Consider the following 16,109-nt stretch of genomic DNA (forward strand, 5'->3'; position numbering starts at 1 on the left):
ATGGTGGTGCCATCTGCAGCATTTCTTCACACTCATTTATTTCAAAGCAAATTCATTGATTTGCATGGAACTGCTAAGGAAATTCATATAACTAAGAGCAGGTCTGTTTGCACTTAATGGGTGGTTCCTTCCTCTCTTACATAGCTTGAAAGGAAAGCCTTCAACAGAAATAAAAGGGAATTAGGGACAAAACATGATTTTATGAGTAATGAATGTGAATAAAAACACCGAACAAGATGTATAATCAGGATTAAAGTCTTGGGCAGAGTGAGAACTAAGCAGAAGAACCACATCTGCATGTCCCATGTTGCCAATATGCCAAGATTGTGTCTGGAGTCAAACTGTGTCCAGAGCCATTTAAGAAGAGAGTCTGCAATGCAGTCTTTCAGGGACAAAAAAGGAAAACATAATTCCAAGTGTCTGGGCATACTGTCTTTTCTCTAGTGCTGAGGAGGGACTGCAGCCAGCTACAGCATGACTTGGTGTGCACTGCATTGCAGGAAAGACTTCCAGAGGGTTTCAGTAAAGTCTGCTGGCAGTGATGGAGGGAAGATCAAGAGAACCAAGCATATGACTTCTTGGTTCAGAGATGACAATGACAGTCTACATGTCTCCAGAGTATGTGAACCTCAAAGATGAAAAAAGTTGTGAAGGACAGCACACTCCTGCAGGGCATCTGTGGGAGTGACTGAGCAAAATGATGATTAGAAAACTCAAGGCTGGGAAAAGGCCTCCCAGAGAAAACACAAAATAATTGTTTCCAACAAGACAGCTCATCCATTTTGGTGCTGTGAGCCAGCTGGCTGGCAACACCAGCTACATATTAAAACAGAATTTGCCATCAGTCAGTCTCCGGGACCCTCAGCCCACACGACTGTCACACCTCTCTTCCACTCACACAGGAAAACTGAACTGCTATGTTTCAGCATCTTCCTGGTTTGCTCATTCTTCAACCCAGTTTTAAACCATGGTAGAAAAGGCAGTGGGACATACAGAATAGTCCTGGGGTTGTCAGAGAGGCACTGTGGTCTGGGTTCAAAAAAGAATATTCCAAGCTGACAAACACAGGCAGAGGATGGCCTCCTCTGGACTTCCATTGGCTGCTTCTGCCACTGTGGGACCAGGACCATCTCATTCTCCCTTTCAGTGAAGTGCTAAGAAGACTAACAAAAACCTGTGTCACAGACAAGCCACCATAATCCCTGTGCCCAGGTAAATGCTGCTTGAACTTCCTCAGGACATTCAGTGCAACAGGCACTGAGCTTTAGAACCAAATTTGAAAGTTCCAAATAAGCAAAGGAGCAGCAACCCCAATGCAGTAGCCACAAGTCATGAAGGATGCAGCTCTGTTCAAAAAGGTTTCTTTTTAGCTGATCATCTTAATGTCCCCTGCAATGCATTCCCGTAGGAGGGCTCATGTGTGAATATAGAACAATGAAAGAATAATGTGAAGTTCCATAAATTATTTCCAACTTAAAAAGCTAATTACCCACTGGAATAACAGTCTTTGCTGCATATCTCACCTCCATCCTGAAACTTGCTCAACCTTTCGAAGTAGGATGATATGGGAACTTGAACAATATCTAGAATTGCCAGCAGAGTCCGGGTCAGTCTGAGAAGCTCACTAAAACTATAAAAGCCAAAGTATATGAGGTTTCGAGCCAGATGTACCACCTATGAGAAAAAGAAATTAAAAATGAAGGAAGTACTGACAGCCTTTGTGGTTTTTGGTTGCATTTCACACAGCAGCTTCCAGAGAGATTCAGATCTTGAGTGCATTCAAACTAGCACAAGTCTTCCCACTGATTTTTGGACTGAGGCCAGTGACATTAAATGTTTGTCAGGATTGGACAAAGCAGTTGGTCAGTCAGGTTACAGCAGACAGTAAAACCAAGGTAGGATTTAGGAAGGCTTGAGAGGATACAATTGCATCTGTGAAAACATGTAAGATCAAGAAGAAATACTCCAGAAATTATTTAAAGAGGCAGCAGCTTTAGGGAAGATGGAAGTCAGCAGAAGAATAAGATGACTGTGATAAGTTTGCACAGAGGTGATTTCAGGTGACCAGAGGCAAAAGCAACAAAAATAAGTAGGCTGGAGGAAGAACTATAAAAGCTGTAAGCATTTCCCCTTTATTCTTTGCTATTTGAATCTAGAAAATCTAGGCCTATCTAAAGTTTCCCTACACAGAAAACAGCACTTACTTAATACTGAAGAATCCTTACAAGTTATTTCACTAATGTACAAAGAACAGGAATATGACCATTCATCCCCCCACAAATCCCCTCTCCCTCCACTGAAATGCAATCACCTCAGGAGAAGGAAGGAAAGGCTGGAAAAATACAGCAGACAAGAATATTATTCTCTGCAGTACCAGCCATCACCAAGAACACTGGAATTAGGAACAAGTGCTTCTGTAGGCTATTTTACACCAACATTTATTCTGCAACTGGCTTTATTTTGAAAAAAACAATGTCAACTTATCTGAAGTGAGGAATACTGTAAGTAGGATGCAGATAGCTGAGAAGTACCTCAAATGTAAGTTTATTTTTCTCTTTGTCCCCAAACGGGAAGGGTTGATTCACAACTTCTTTCAAGTACTCTTCTACAAATTCCATTGTTAGTGCAAATTTTGTCTTCATTTCATTCCTTGAAGAGTCAGTGAAGGAATCATACCTACAATACAAGGCACAGAAAGAAGGAAAATTAAACACCTCTAATATCAGGATCAGTTGTCACTAAAGAAAAAACAAACTGATCATGATCCTCTGAAATTACTCAGGTCAGCTCTTTGTAGATATGGAAAGTGGATGCACAAACCTTCCCTCCAACAGTACCAGGAAGGGTTGAAGTGAATGGGAAAAACATAGACAGGATAATACCACTCTTGTGGCAGATAGGACTCTTAAATCTTGCTGTGGCAACTCAACAAGGTCACTAACACTGCCTGCTGTGCTGCTGTGCTTCTTCCTCTATCTCTCCAGCCAGATATTCCCTGGCTGGGAGCATCCCAGTGCTGCTGCTCCATCAAATCAGTGGAGTCAGAGAGGGTTTCCACTGAAATCAATGGTCCTTTCTCTAAAATTAAATTTAACACATGCTTAAGTACTTTACTGAGTGAAGGGCAAAGCCTCTGTGAGCTCTTTCTGGACAGCAGCTGTGTCTTAATTCTGGGTTCCCAGCTGTGGCTTTCTGTTGAGCTTGAGGTATAAAACCAAGTTACAGCCTAGCAAACCTGTCATGTAAGACACAACTGGATTACTTGGAGTGCAGCTGGTCTGAGGAAAGACCATTCCATCTTCCCCAGCTTGTTCAATAAAAGAACATAGGGAAAAATAAAATTTAAATTTTTAATGATTGAAAGCTGCCCATGGAAGTCTCCAAGAGTAACAATAATTAATAGTTCTGTGCTCTGCAACAAAATACCTTCTCACACATATGTTTTGTGGACATTGGACATCTACAAGTGCTTTGTTCTGGGACTAACCCTACAAAGAGCTTTTGTACTTTAGTTTGAAACACTTGCAACTCACTCATGAATTGTGATCTTGGTAGGAATTTCAGTCCACAATCTGGCGTACTTGACAGGCACCACAGACTCCTGAGGATCTCTGTCCACGTGCATGTGCAGCATCAGCCGACAGAAGGAAGCCCTCAGGTCATAGGGGAGGCTTTCATCTGACATACACCTGAGGATCAAGTCTACTGACAGCTGGGCAGAAATCTGGTTGATGGCGAGATACTGGCGGTCCAGGCACATCCTTGCAAAGAGGTTCAGTTGGTACCTTAAAAAAAAGGTAATAATGAGGTATTCAAGGAAATCGGGTGGAAATGAAAGAACACACCTCAGAATCTCATGTTACAAGCCTGTTGTGAGCCTTTCTGATATAAATCCTGAAAAATAACAAGAGTGACTTTGTTAAGCAAGGGAGCAACTTGACATTAAAAACTATTTGTTTTCAATTAGTAGAAAACATTATTCTGTGGTCCCATTTCCTCCCTAATCCTTGAGGCACTCAGGATGCTCTGTCCTCAGAGCGTGCCTTGCTTCCAGGGCAGCACAACCTTAAATTAAAGCGCAATAAATAAAAGGTAAGAGGCAAAATAAAAAATAGACACAAAGAGATGTGATGAGCAAAGGAAACTCAAGATTTGCCTGGAATAGACAGCAGAGACTGTGATGACTCCCACAAGAAAAACCTGAAATGAACTTTTAATCTCAGTTCTGGCTTGACCTGGTTTCCTTTTTTGATATTGGCAAATGAACTGGATAAGAACAGCACTGGGGGTCTTCAGAGACTACATTTTCTTCCATTTGAATAAGCAGTTTTACCTGTAGTAGGTAAGAACTTCTAAATCAGCTTTTGTGCCCTCCTTTGCCTCCTGAGCCAAATGCCTGATGGCTTTGCCATGAGGTTCCTTGTTGCTGTCAATCCAGTAAAGCCACACTTCTTCTTCATCAATGTCATCTGAGATAACTGGGCATTCCAAGGGATTGTCCATTTGGGTTGAAACCAGCCTGCAAACACAAACCATTCACAGTGGAGCCACGAGCAAAGTGCTGGGAATTTAAGAGAGCAGACAACAGAAAGGTGGCATGTTCCGATTACAGATACTCACTTGGTCTGGATGAGAATGTCAGCATTCCCTGGGCTCAGCATAAACTTGCAGATGAGTTCCTGAGTTACTGGTATTGCTGTGGTGTTTGATACACACAGGTCTGACAGATAATCCAAGAATCTGCAGTCAAAAAACCACAGATGCAGCAGAACATGAGACTTAAACTACTACTGGGGAACTGCAGTAGAAATCTCAGCACTAGAGGATGGAAAGACTAGTGGGACTCTGCATCATGATATTTATCAACATATGATCTTTGCCACTTCATACTCTTGCAACTCACAACACCTTCCACTAGACCAGGTTACTCCAAGCCCCATCCAACCTGGCCTTGAACACTGCCAGGGAATGCTGGGCTACCAGAGAAGAGTGCAGATCTGTCAGGACCTGCAGACAGGACTCTGCATTCAAAGAGGTAAAGCAGAAAGAACAAAGCTTTGCAGGGAATTCAGTTTCCTATGAATTTGTCTCTCAAATTTAGGTCTTCTGATGTTTAACAAGGTTCAGGCTGAGGCTTTCCTCAGAGCTGGGACATTCATTAGGTACGTGGGTTTGTCTCTTTTCAGGGATTGCTGTGTGTGCAGTAACAGTAATCCACATTGCAGCCATTTACATGCTGGTATATAAAAAGGGCCTCTTCCCTCTATGTAGTTTCCTCTTTCCCTGATATTCATAGGAATTAAGTATCTCTGAGCCCACCACTCCTCCAGCAGATGTAGCTAAAACTGAGGTTGGGGAGCAGATGTGAGCAGGCATACACACACACACGGATCATATATTCCACTTCCTTAGAAATCCAGGTACAAACTGGTCATCTGCTATTAGCCATTCAAGGACCCAACAGTTTGAACTTCTAGCACAGACCACAGTCCCCATTAAAGTCTGGGAACTGTAGGGGGTGAGTACAGACAGCATTTTTAGGGTAGACTTAGGAAAAAATCCACCCATAACTGAAGTGAAGCTTTGTGGCAACAATTAAAAGTGCACAGCAATCAAAAAGATAAAATTAAGCAAACAGCACATAAATACATAGAATTCTGGGGAAGTCACCTGGTTGGAGCCAAAACTCAGGAAGGTTTTTAATTTTGTAGCTCATGTGTTTTAGAGCAGAATTCCACAATTCTCACTCACACCAACAGTGCTGTGAAAATCTGCAAGACTCTCCCTGAAAATCAGATCAAGTCTTTACTGTTCAGATTACATCATTCTGGCAAGGGGTGATTTTGAAACACTTACTGCTCCTGAACTCCTCAAGCAAGTGGATACACAGCAGTTGTATGATATGTGTGTATGGCACCAATTCTTCCACCACAAGAAAACATGATGTGCAATTGTCAATAAACACAGACCCTTCAGAGACAGAGCTGATCCCATGGTTTCCTCTTCATATTGACCAAGCCCAACCCAGCTGAGCATGGGAGAGGCAATGAGATTACAAAGTGAGGTAAAACAGGCATATAATTGCGGCAGTGAAGCACCAAGACCTTGAGCAGCATCCTTAATTGCTACCAGGAAAATGGTATTCACAATTACAGAGGACAATATTTGGCCTTTAGTATGTTCATTTCTTACACTTGTATTACTCTGCTAATTTTACAACTGAAAATCCAATAATAAAGAGATTTTTTCATTTAAAAATAATTTCTTTTATATTCTGACCTGAAGCTTATTTAAAAAAAAAATTCAGCTGAGTGAAATTCAAGGCCAGAATTTTTAATTTGGAACAAAATCTGCTCTAGGAGACGTGTTTATGGGATCTTCACTGTCCTAGGCCCTTTTCAGGTCTGACCTGGAATCAGAACCTGCAGGAAAACTGATATTAATAAAAGCTTAGAAAAATTTACACCAGGATTATTAGCAGGGAAACCAACACAAGTGGCAGTTTCACAGAGGAGCTGCAAAGCTGGGAGAAATTAAACATGGATCTTCATTTCTCTTTGCCCCAACCTGAACTGAGACCAAATTTTCAAAGCTGTCCTGTAAAGTAAAAGCCCTCTTTTCTGTAAGCTCTAGTTTTAAAATGTGGATATGGTTAAACTCCAAGAATTACAGGTAGTTCTAATATCTTCTGCACAGGTGGGCTTTTTGTCTGCCAGGTCAAAACAGGGAGAAAGAGACATTGAAGCAATGAATAGCATGCAATTCACAGCTACTGCCAAAATGCTACATGGACCACTTCAAACCTTGGCTCTCGATTTCTCCTGAGTAAATTCACAAACGTCTCTATTTCTTTAGCTGTGATGTGTTTCTCTAGCAGTTTTCTGTTGTTGTGCAACAAAGCTGTGATGGTGTCTTCTGCCAGAATATCATAACCAATCTGGGACTGCATGACGCAGAAGTTCTTAGCAATATATTCCTGAAAAAAGGAAAGATTCCCACGATGACCTGCTGAGCAGTAATGGTTTCTCTCTTAGAACCAGAGGCATCCAGCTCAGTTAGCAATCAAAATAATGCACAAAACTTTCCTCTTTCAACTGGCTTGAACAAAAGAACTTCTGAATACCTAAAATACATACCCTGAGAAACAGATTCCATATTAGGGATGACTAACTCTTCTCATTCTTTCATAAACCAAAGGAATGAATCCATGGAAATATATACAAAATTCAAGAAATAGCAACCTCTTTTTTTCTAAAAAAATGAAAAACTGAAAGGTTTTTATAATGTTTAAGAAGCTTTTTCCCTGAGTCTTCCCTCCTTTTCTCTCCCTTCAGGACAGAAATATTTCTGTAAAACACTGGAAAGAAAACAAAGAAGCCACACAGCAGTTCAGGCTTTTATCTCCAGTCCCTTTAGTCCATGTTCTGAAATACCTCTTGCTCACAGGGAGTCTCCAGCAGTGGGAAATCAGGCTACCTGATATAACAACCTCTGCTCTGACTCACTGCCATCCCTCTACAAATATTTAAGCAAGAGAAACAGACAGCTTTGCAGATTTCCCACTTTACAATCCAGGCTTCAAGAACATATTTTTAATAACAGAAAGCTCATGAATGAAGCAGTGAACCCCAGTCTCAGTCTGAGCCTGCAAAAGTACAAAGTGAACTTGTGAAATTCATTGTTGAACTTTCAATTCACATACTACTGAGCTACACACACAAAAAAAGGCCTTTCCCCATTACCACAGAATCCCACTTGTAAGTGCAGAGAGCCATGTCAAACCCAGGATATATAATTATAGGAATCAGGAGGAAAATTATCCTCAATACCACTGACCTGGTTCTTCCTATAGTCCTGTTGGGAGTGTCTGAGAACTCTGTAACATAATCTTAACATGTATTTGTAGGGGGCATATCTCTGGTCACCCAGGTCTTCAAGTCTCAGCATTGATCCTTCACCTTTGTCCTTAAAAGGAGCTTTGAGGATGCCAAATATCTGTTCAAAATCAAAATCACTGAGAGTGAAAATCAGATCCAGATTTCTGCTGAACTTAGAGCAGTCAATGGAAATGTCCTCTGACAGGATCAGCACACCAGCCTTGACTAAACATAAGTGGGGGCACAATCTGAGACATCACAGCTTTATGCATTTGGGGTTGGCTTTACATTTCCCACCAACTCGACTGACATTGCTTTCTCTTTACTGCTATCCCCAACTTCAGTTTTAGTTACATATCTTAACTTTGGATAATTTAGTGATGATAAAAGGAGGACAACACTGGCTGCTGTCCAGTTTCATCCTTTTCCCCTTTTTTAAAATTTCTTTCAGTTGTCTTCTCAAAAAGTACATTAGTTTGCCCTCACACAAACAAAGTTAGAGTTCCATAAGGGCACTGTGTGGGGAACACTTGCAGGATTGGGACCGTGTTCCATGTTTGTCTCAAATTTTGTGAACAGTTTGCTCTCAAACATGGTCTTAAATCTTATCAGAATCACATGAAAGTAAGAGCCCTCTACAGCCCCTTGTGCTTCACTCTGATTTAAGGGCCAAGAGACGAACTTTGACCAAGTAGTGTCATTTTTACCCAATCCAACCCACACACAAACCCAAACTGGAGTAAGCCAAGTTGCCCAAAAATAACTTTTTCTCACATCACTCTCTCCTACAATCTGTTTGCAAATACAGTTAAGTTATTAACACAGTAGGACACACCTGAGCCAATATATTTTGCTCCCTCATTAATTTCTGCCGTTCCCGGTTTGGCTTGGTAATGATCACATCCAAAACTTCTTGCCCGTTATTGGGCACATCAGCAACAAAGAAAATGAGATCTTCCAGTAGCTTGGTCACAAACCTAGAATGAATAGACAAATCATTATTAGAAACAGTCACTCAACACTTGCTAGGATTCATTAAGAACAAAAATCACATTTATGCCAAGCTTTACCTGGCACAATGGAACTTCCATCACTGCAAAGTTAAGTTTGACATGTACTTAAGGATTCCAAGCCTTGGTTCAGCAGAAGCTTAAATCAATCACAGGGCTGTTTACTGAGGCATTAAACAACAACCAGAGGGAAAACAAGAGAAAAATACAGGCTGTTGGATTGATACACAGTATTCAGAATAGAGACCCAAAATCTATACCAGCTGGCCTCAAGGCCCAGGAGCAGTAAAAAGAAACTTACATAGCCTAGCAAGGATTTTTATGCTTTATCATGGGTCCATGAAACAAGATGTTGGACTCACTAGAGGAATAAAAACATTCTGCCACTAGATAATTTCCCTACTGACCCATGAAACTGTTTCATATATATACTTTTTCATATATATATTCATATATAACTGTTTTCCTATATATACTGACCCAAGAAACTGTATTTGTTTCATTCTTTACTAAACAAAAGATTTGTCAGAAGCAGGTGCTAGAAACAACAGAGGCAGTAGTAATTCCTTCTCTCCCACCTTCAGAAAATGCAAAAAGACAGAATATAAATGGGAAAAAGAAAACAAAGTCATCACTGCCTCCTTGTTACTAACACCTTGCCAGGCATGCAGTGAGAAACACAGATGTCCACAGATTTCAAAGAATATCCCTTAACAGCACCAGCAATCTTCTACATGAAAAACTCAGCATCATTTCAATTTGGACAATGTCTAGTCTAACAAATGTGCCAGCTTTGAAAGAGGCAGGAAGATCCCCAAGAGATTTTCAGTCATCTGTGGGAGGCAGACACAAGGTTCCCATTATCCACAAGTGAGCTGGGCTGCTCACCTAAACCCTCTGAGTGAGCTTTAGCTCTAAAAGCCTCAGCCCACTGGTGGAAAACAGCAAGGTGTGTGTCACCCCCATGAAATAAAGTAGAAAAGGCAGCCGTAGGATGGAGAAATGAGGAATAAACTGTTGGGATTCCTACTTCTCTATGCTAGAAGGTAACAAGAAAGGAAAAAGATGGTTTGGGGTTTTTTTCCAAAGGAAATCACAAGAACAAACAAATAATGGCAGTGTTCTGAAACAGCTCTGAAATGTTTTTCATGTTTGTTCTACCAATCTGTCAACATCAAGACCTGACAATACTGACAGTGACACAGTGTCCCACCTGGACACTGTCATATCCCTCTCTGGGTCAACTCAATCATGAAATGGCTCCACAGCTTTTCAAGGCTGAGTACCAACACCCAGGCTATTAAAAATCTGCCTGTTATGATATTAAACCATCTGGCCTAATTGCTACTGGAAACTGATTGCAAAAATTCAGTTTCATCACCAAAAATTACCATTTTCAGAAAAAACGCTGTATATGATGTATTACTGTCGAAACTGATGGTGATGATGGTGTGGGTTCGGTCGGGCCTGGCGGGGAGGGACGGATGGAGACGAGAGATCTCTATAAGCAGCTCTTTGGAGCATGCAGTTTATTGCAGAGGGCGTGGGTACAGAGGCACTGCTTAGAGCTGCCAACTGCAGCTCCAAGCAGGCCCAAGGTGTAAGAGAGGGAGAGAGAGTGAGCGAGAAAGTTAGAGCAAGAGAGTTACTAAGAGAGTTACTAAGAGGAGAAGAGCATTACTAAGAGAGCTACTAAGAGAGTTACTAAGAGCGTTACTAAGAGGAGAGGAGTTAAGAGAGCGAGGAGCTTGTTACAATACAATAAATCATCTTCTGTAGTGAATATTCTAATTCTCAGTAGCCAATCTAATACAAGGTACAAATCCTATAGCATTTACCTACAGCCTATAAGAGTTCTTACATTACCATAGAGTGTTACATTTTAACTCCTAAAAACTACTCCTTGGACCCCTTCTGCTGAGCTAGTAGGGTCTGCTCTGACCCTTGGACCTGTCTGCAAGCAGAGGGTATTGTTCAATCAAGAGGGGATTACCTTCAGCCGGCTATACCATTGTTTTCTAGTTGTTCAGTAACTAAGACTCTATATCTCAAAGATGGCCTTCATTTCGATGTCGCTCACAGTTTTCATATTCCCAGAATCTTTTGTTAGGCAATCATATTTATAAGGCTTTCCTGTTTCATCTTCCCCAACAATTACAGGTTACAAATTCACACTGCCAGAGATGTTGTCTTATATTCAGTTTAACCACAGGCAGCTGAAGACAAATAGGGAACTACATCACTGGCAGTGGAATATCTCTGGCTACAATGTACAACAAATGTACAACAAAATCCCTTGATTCAGGAGCAGGTGTGAGGAGCAGGCATTCTAATAGTGCTGCAGATGAAATAGGGATTAATACATGGGGCAAACATCACAATGATGTAAAACAGAAAAAGAGAACAGGGGAAAATAGAAATGAGAAAGCAAAGGGATTATTGGGGCAGCTTCTCAGTCACACTGAGACCTCCTTCCAAGGCTTTTGCAGATTTGCAGTGTGGTGAAATTCACACAAGTCAAGAGCCCTGCCGTGCTGCTTTCCTGTACACGAGAATCAGATGCAATGCACCTCACATTACATCTCAGAAGTGGATTATCAAAGGAAATCCAGACTAAGATATTTGCCCAGAGAATTACCCATTTATTTACATGGCCAGCGAGCTGGGGAAGTGCTGTTTGCCCCACTTTTACACAGGACATACATGGATCAGCCTGAGGTGCAGCAAGGATGCTCTGAAAGAGGTGGAATCTAATCCCAGGCTGGCACTTTCAGCACTGAAGTGTCCTCTCCCAACTGCCTCTGTGTCCATGTGGGTATTACCTACCCATGACTGTGTTATCATAACTAACTAAACAACAATTTAGCAGGGAAAAAAATAAAACTACTAACCTCCTTTCATTCTGGGTTATTGTTCCATTCTCCAGTTTTTTAACAGTTGATGCTAAAACCTTGTTGGCATCGTTGGCAAAGTCCAAGTCTCTGACCTCAGACAGAGGAACCGATACAATGGCAAAAGCTTCCTTGTCCTCTTTGGTTTGGCACGTCCCAATCTGCAATAGTTTTTGGTTTAAAGTGGGTGAGCAATCCTCTTACCTTTATGCTAATTATTATGCCCATTTCATATGTTAGAAGTGAGACAGCTTCAGGAATGAGTTTGGGATTTTGTTTACCTTTAGCATCACAGGCCTCTCTTCCTCAGTGTCTATTGGGATGCTGGTGCTGGTGACCCAAGTGTTAGTGCACAAGTGCCTCAGTCGGACATAGGAGTTCCTAAAGGGGGACAGAGCAAAGAGCAGGTGAGATGGATCAGTTCTGAGCCCATGTGGGCAAGGTGGGATGCCCTGCAACACCGGCCCATGGCATGAAGCTGGAGAGCAGGAGCCACACCAATAAAAGGGGGAGGTGGACCTAAAAGACACTGTGGTACCTTTTTCCCTAGACTCCTTCTTTCCCACCCAGAGCAGAGCTGCAACAAGAACAACCAGCATCTTGGGATTATGCAGAATGCTGGGTTTAAGTATTTATGTAAGTCTAGGAGTAAAATATTTTTTAAAGAAAAAAAAAGCTACAAGAAAGATGTTATAAAATCCCATCTGAATAGAAATACATTCCATGAATAAACCCAATTCTTTCATTTTCTTTTCTCTGCAGAATAACGAACCCTTTTAAGCTGTCACAGCACAAAAGCCAGAAAGTAAAGCTGACCATGGTTTCACAGCTTCATCATTATGATCTGCAAACCCTTGTTCCAGAGCAAGCATTTACAGTACCAGTTCTCAACTGAAAATCAAGTGAACAAAGAGCAGATATGAGATCCTTCTAAATTCTTTCCATATGATAATCTGTGGTATTATCAAAAAGCAGAGCTGAGAAATCAATTACAATTTTAACTCTGAATTTTACTTTTGAAATATATTCACTGTGGTCTCCATTCATGCTCTCCCTTTCACACTGATGGGCTTTTGAGTATTCAAGTAAGCAAATTATCTGGCAGAACTTAGCATAGCAAACACACTTCAAAGCCACATACATCAGTATTTGTGGGTACCCAGCTTTAAAATCCACCCTCACAACAACCAGCCCCAAGTGTCTGCAAGCCCATTCAGCTACAACCAACACTGTGTGACTTATCTAGCCAATCTCAGCTATGCTACACAGCTGAAATTTCAAATATTGACAATTAAAACCCAGAAGCCACTTGCTGAATACATTTGAGTAACAAATGTGCTCAGTGGCATCATGATCTGTCAGGGAAACAGAAGCCCAGCTCATCACACCCATTATTTTGTTGGGAACAATTCAGTTAAATCTATTAGAAGTACATTTTTTCCAAACAGTGCACAGAGCTCAATTCTATCCTCACACAGATCTGTGCAATATTTAGACCATTATTTTTCTCTTCACAGACTCTCTCTAAGTGTCACTTGTTTTATCCTTATAATTATTTTACCCAGTCACAGCAGCAGTATCATGTTTTATACATCCCTTATTTATCCATGAACACTCCTCAGATTTTAACAGAAGGATAATACTTGCTCATGTTTGATTTTTTTCTGCTTTACTTACCAGCATAATGCCAGGAAGAAACCCTGTCAATGCAGTGCTATTTTTTGCCCTTTTTTCCTTTCCTTTTTTTTTTTTTTATTTTACCTTGGAACCAGGCAATCAGCTCTCTGAAGAGTGGTGGCATCCAGTTCAAAGAGAGATGCAATGTCATTTCCATGTGGCACAGAGACCAAAGTATACATAATCTTCTCCCCTGCCTGGCGTTTCTTCTTTGAAGCAGGAAGGTCGCCGTCTCTCTGCTGATTAGGCACAAGGGTTATTTGCTTGCATCAGGGCCCACTAGAAATTCTTCAATTACCTTGCAGACAAGTAATACATCTGAATTGGAATTTTTTTTTTTTTTTTAAACCTTCTAGCAAGAATCTACCATGACTGGCTTTGCAGTAACACAAAGGATGCACTTTGCCCCATGGGGTCTCAGGCAGTCATTAGAACAACAGCAGGCCACGAGCTACAGAGGCACTGCAGCACTGGATATGCTTTATTTGACACCTACAACTTCAAAAAAGCTGCAGTAGTTGCAGACCCCCTCACTCCCAGCAGATGCAACTACACAGTGCTGGTCTGGAAAGGGCCACAGTTCAAAGAAGAGAATTAATGAAAATACAACTTTTTTTTAAGACAAGGAAGGGATTTAAAAAGTAAGTAATTTTCCTAAATCCACTGTTGTCTTATGTAAGTTTGATGGCTTTTCCTCTCAGATGGTAGAATTACAGCAGCACACTTCCAGAGAATCACATAACCATTTAGGTTGGAAAAGGCCTCCAAGATCATCGAGTCCAGCCTTTGACCGATCCCCACCTTGTCAACCTGAGCCACGTCCAGTTGTTTCCTGAACACCTCCAGGGATGGGGACTCCCTGGGCAGACCCTTCCAATGCCTGTCAGACCTTTCCAAGAAGAAATTATTCCTGATGTCCAACCTGAACCTCCGCTGGAGCAGCTTGAGGCCGTTTCCTCTTGTCCTATGGATACTCTCTAAACAGCAAGAGCCAGAATATCTGCTCCATCAGGACCAGCTTGTCATGGAAAGGGGGACAGGCAAGGCCCCAGCTGGATTGTATTACAGATCTCAGCACAGGCTGGTAACGCACCCAAGGCTGGGTCCAAGCCAGGTCTGATTTCACCCACTGCAAGGGCAGGAGTTGTCCCCTCTGAGGGACAAAGTTACTCAAACAAGGCACATGAGCTTAAGGTGGGATCTTCCTCCCATCACTTGCTGAGAGTCCACGGGAGTTTTGAGACCCCGCAGCACCATCCTCGTTTCTTTAGTCACCTACATACTTTTGCCTACAGACTCCAAATGCCACCTTTCCTGAGAACATTTCTTGGCTTGAAGGAGTCATTTGGAGTCTGTGCCCGTACCCACGCAGCAACCAACTGGTGTAAGTAAAAGCTGCTCTCTGGGGTGTCGAGTTACACATCTTACAAAAGACTGGTAACCAATTAAGAGACTGGCAGCCCAGGGCCCTTCCCGTACACAAAATACATCACAGAGGGAGAGGAGAACAGGAATAAGGAAAACCAAAAGAGAAAAAAATCCAACCCTGGAAGCCTGAAATGCTATTATAATGATTTACAATACACCACGAAAGAAGAGCTGTACAATGGAAAAGGCCAGGCTGTACTTGGTTTGCATTAGTAGCTTGATTAAAACCAAACTGTAAGGGATAATCAAGGGCAAAGCTTTGATTATCCATATTGCCAATTGAGATTAAACAACAAAATCAAGGATGAGTGAAATTAGGGAAGAAAGAACGAGTCATCAACTCATTTCAAGGTACTTTTTGAATCCTTCCAAAACATTCCTTTTTTCATTATCAAGCTTAAAAAATGCCAGCTTTCCATCCCATGACTTCTATCAAGGATAGAGAGAGCAGGAAAAAAATACAGAAAGAAATTTTTCTTAGGCTCCTCTAATCATTATGGTACTGCCACTAGTATTTGAGAGGAAGGCTTGCTAAGACAAGAGCAACTATCTCCTGTGACTTGCACAAGAGTAAACTCATCTGACAGTCCCCACATCCTATTGTATCTCATGCCCAAAAAATGCTAAAGAAAAATGCACAAAAAATTTAACCTGTATGCAAGGGTTGAGAAAATAGCAAACTGCTTTTGTGATTTCCATACATATTTTGTTTTACATATTCATGATGAGACACAAACTGAAAAGGCACAGAAACAATAAAAGAATCCTTCTAAGAGCTTAGCAGGTGTGAGTCAGAGTCTAATATTAAATGAAAAACTACTTCCTACACTTCATAACAAAGGAGAAAACTGGATAATCAGTTTAAAATTCAAGAGATCTATAAAGAGGTAAGTAGCACAGGATGGTTTTGAACAGCATCCAAACTTTTTGATATTTTCCACAACTTACATTCAAATCTAGTTAGGGTTTCCCAGAAACTACCCACTTCACTATAATTTCCAAACTGAAATTACTGGTGTACAAAAAGACAGGACACTTCATAATTCTATGGTTTTCTTTTTATCCTGGGGCTCTGGGTAAAATACAGACCAAAATATGAAACCATACTGGGAGGGAACATGAACAGGACACCTGACCCAGACTAGGCAAAGGGATATTCTCCACCACAAAACACCATGAGCAGTGTATAAACTGGGTGAGCTGACAGGAGGCAGAGTCAAAGGTAG

At 41.3% G+C, this 16,109-nt stretch overlaps 1 protein-coding gene across 9 annotated transcripts in view; it reads right to left on the minus strand.

Moving 5' to 3' along the window:
• ITPR2 (inositol 1,4,5-trisphosphate receptor type 2) overlaps positions 1–16,109 on the minus strand; it is a 246,210-nt gene that overhangs the window by 167,076 nt on the left and 63,025 nt on the right. For all 9 annotated transcript variants that reach the window (XM_069003276.1, XM_069003280.1, XM_069003275.1 and 6 more), the window contains 11 exons: positions 13,540–13,694; positions 12,060–12,159; positions 11,779–11,939; positions 8,713–8,854; positions 7,837–7,995; positions 6,804–6,976; positions 4,621–4,740; positions 4,334–4,519; positions 3,534–3,785; positions 2,532–2,676; positions 1,524–1,674 (listed from right to left, as the gene is read on the minus strand). In XM_069003276.1, the coding sequence (XP_068859377.1) occupies positions 1,524–1,674; positions 2,532–2,676; positions 3,534–3,785; positions 4,334–4,519; positions 4,621–4,740; positions 6,804–6,976; positions 7,837–7,995; positions 8,713–8,854; positions 11,779–11,939; positions 12,060–12,159; positions 13,540–13,694 (1,744 nt within the window). The remainder of the gene's footprint in view (positions 1–1,523; positions 1,675–2,531; positions 2,677–3,533; positions 3,786–4,333; positions 4,520–4,620; positions 4,741–6,803; positions 6,977–7,836; positions 7,996–8,712; positions 8,855–11,778; positions 11,940–12,059; positions 12,160–13,539; positions 13,695–16,109) is intronic.

Source organism: Aphelocoma coerulescens, chromosome 1A (genome assembly GCF_041296385.1).
Source record: "Aphelocoma coerulescens isolate FSJ_1873_10779 chromosome 1A, UR_Acoe_1.0, whole genome shotgun sequence".
NCBI lineage: Eukaryota > Metazoa > Chordata > Aves > Passeriformes > Corvidae > Aphelocoma > Aphelocoma coerulescens.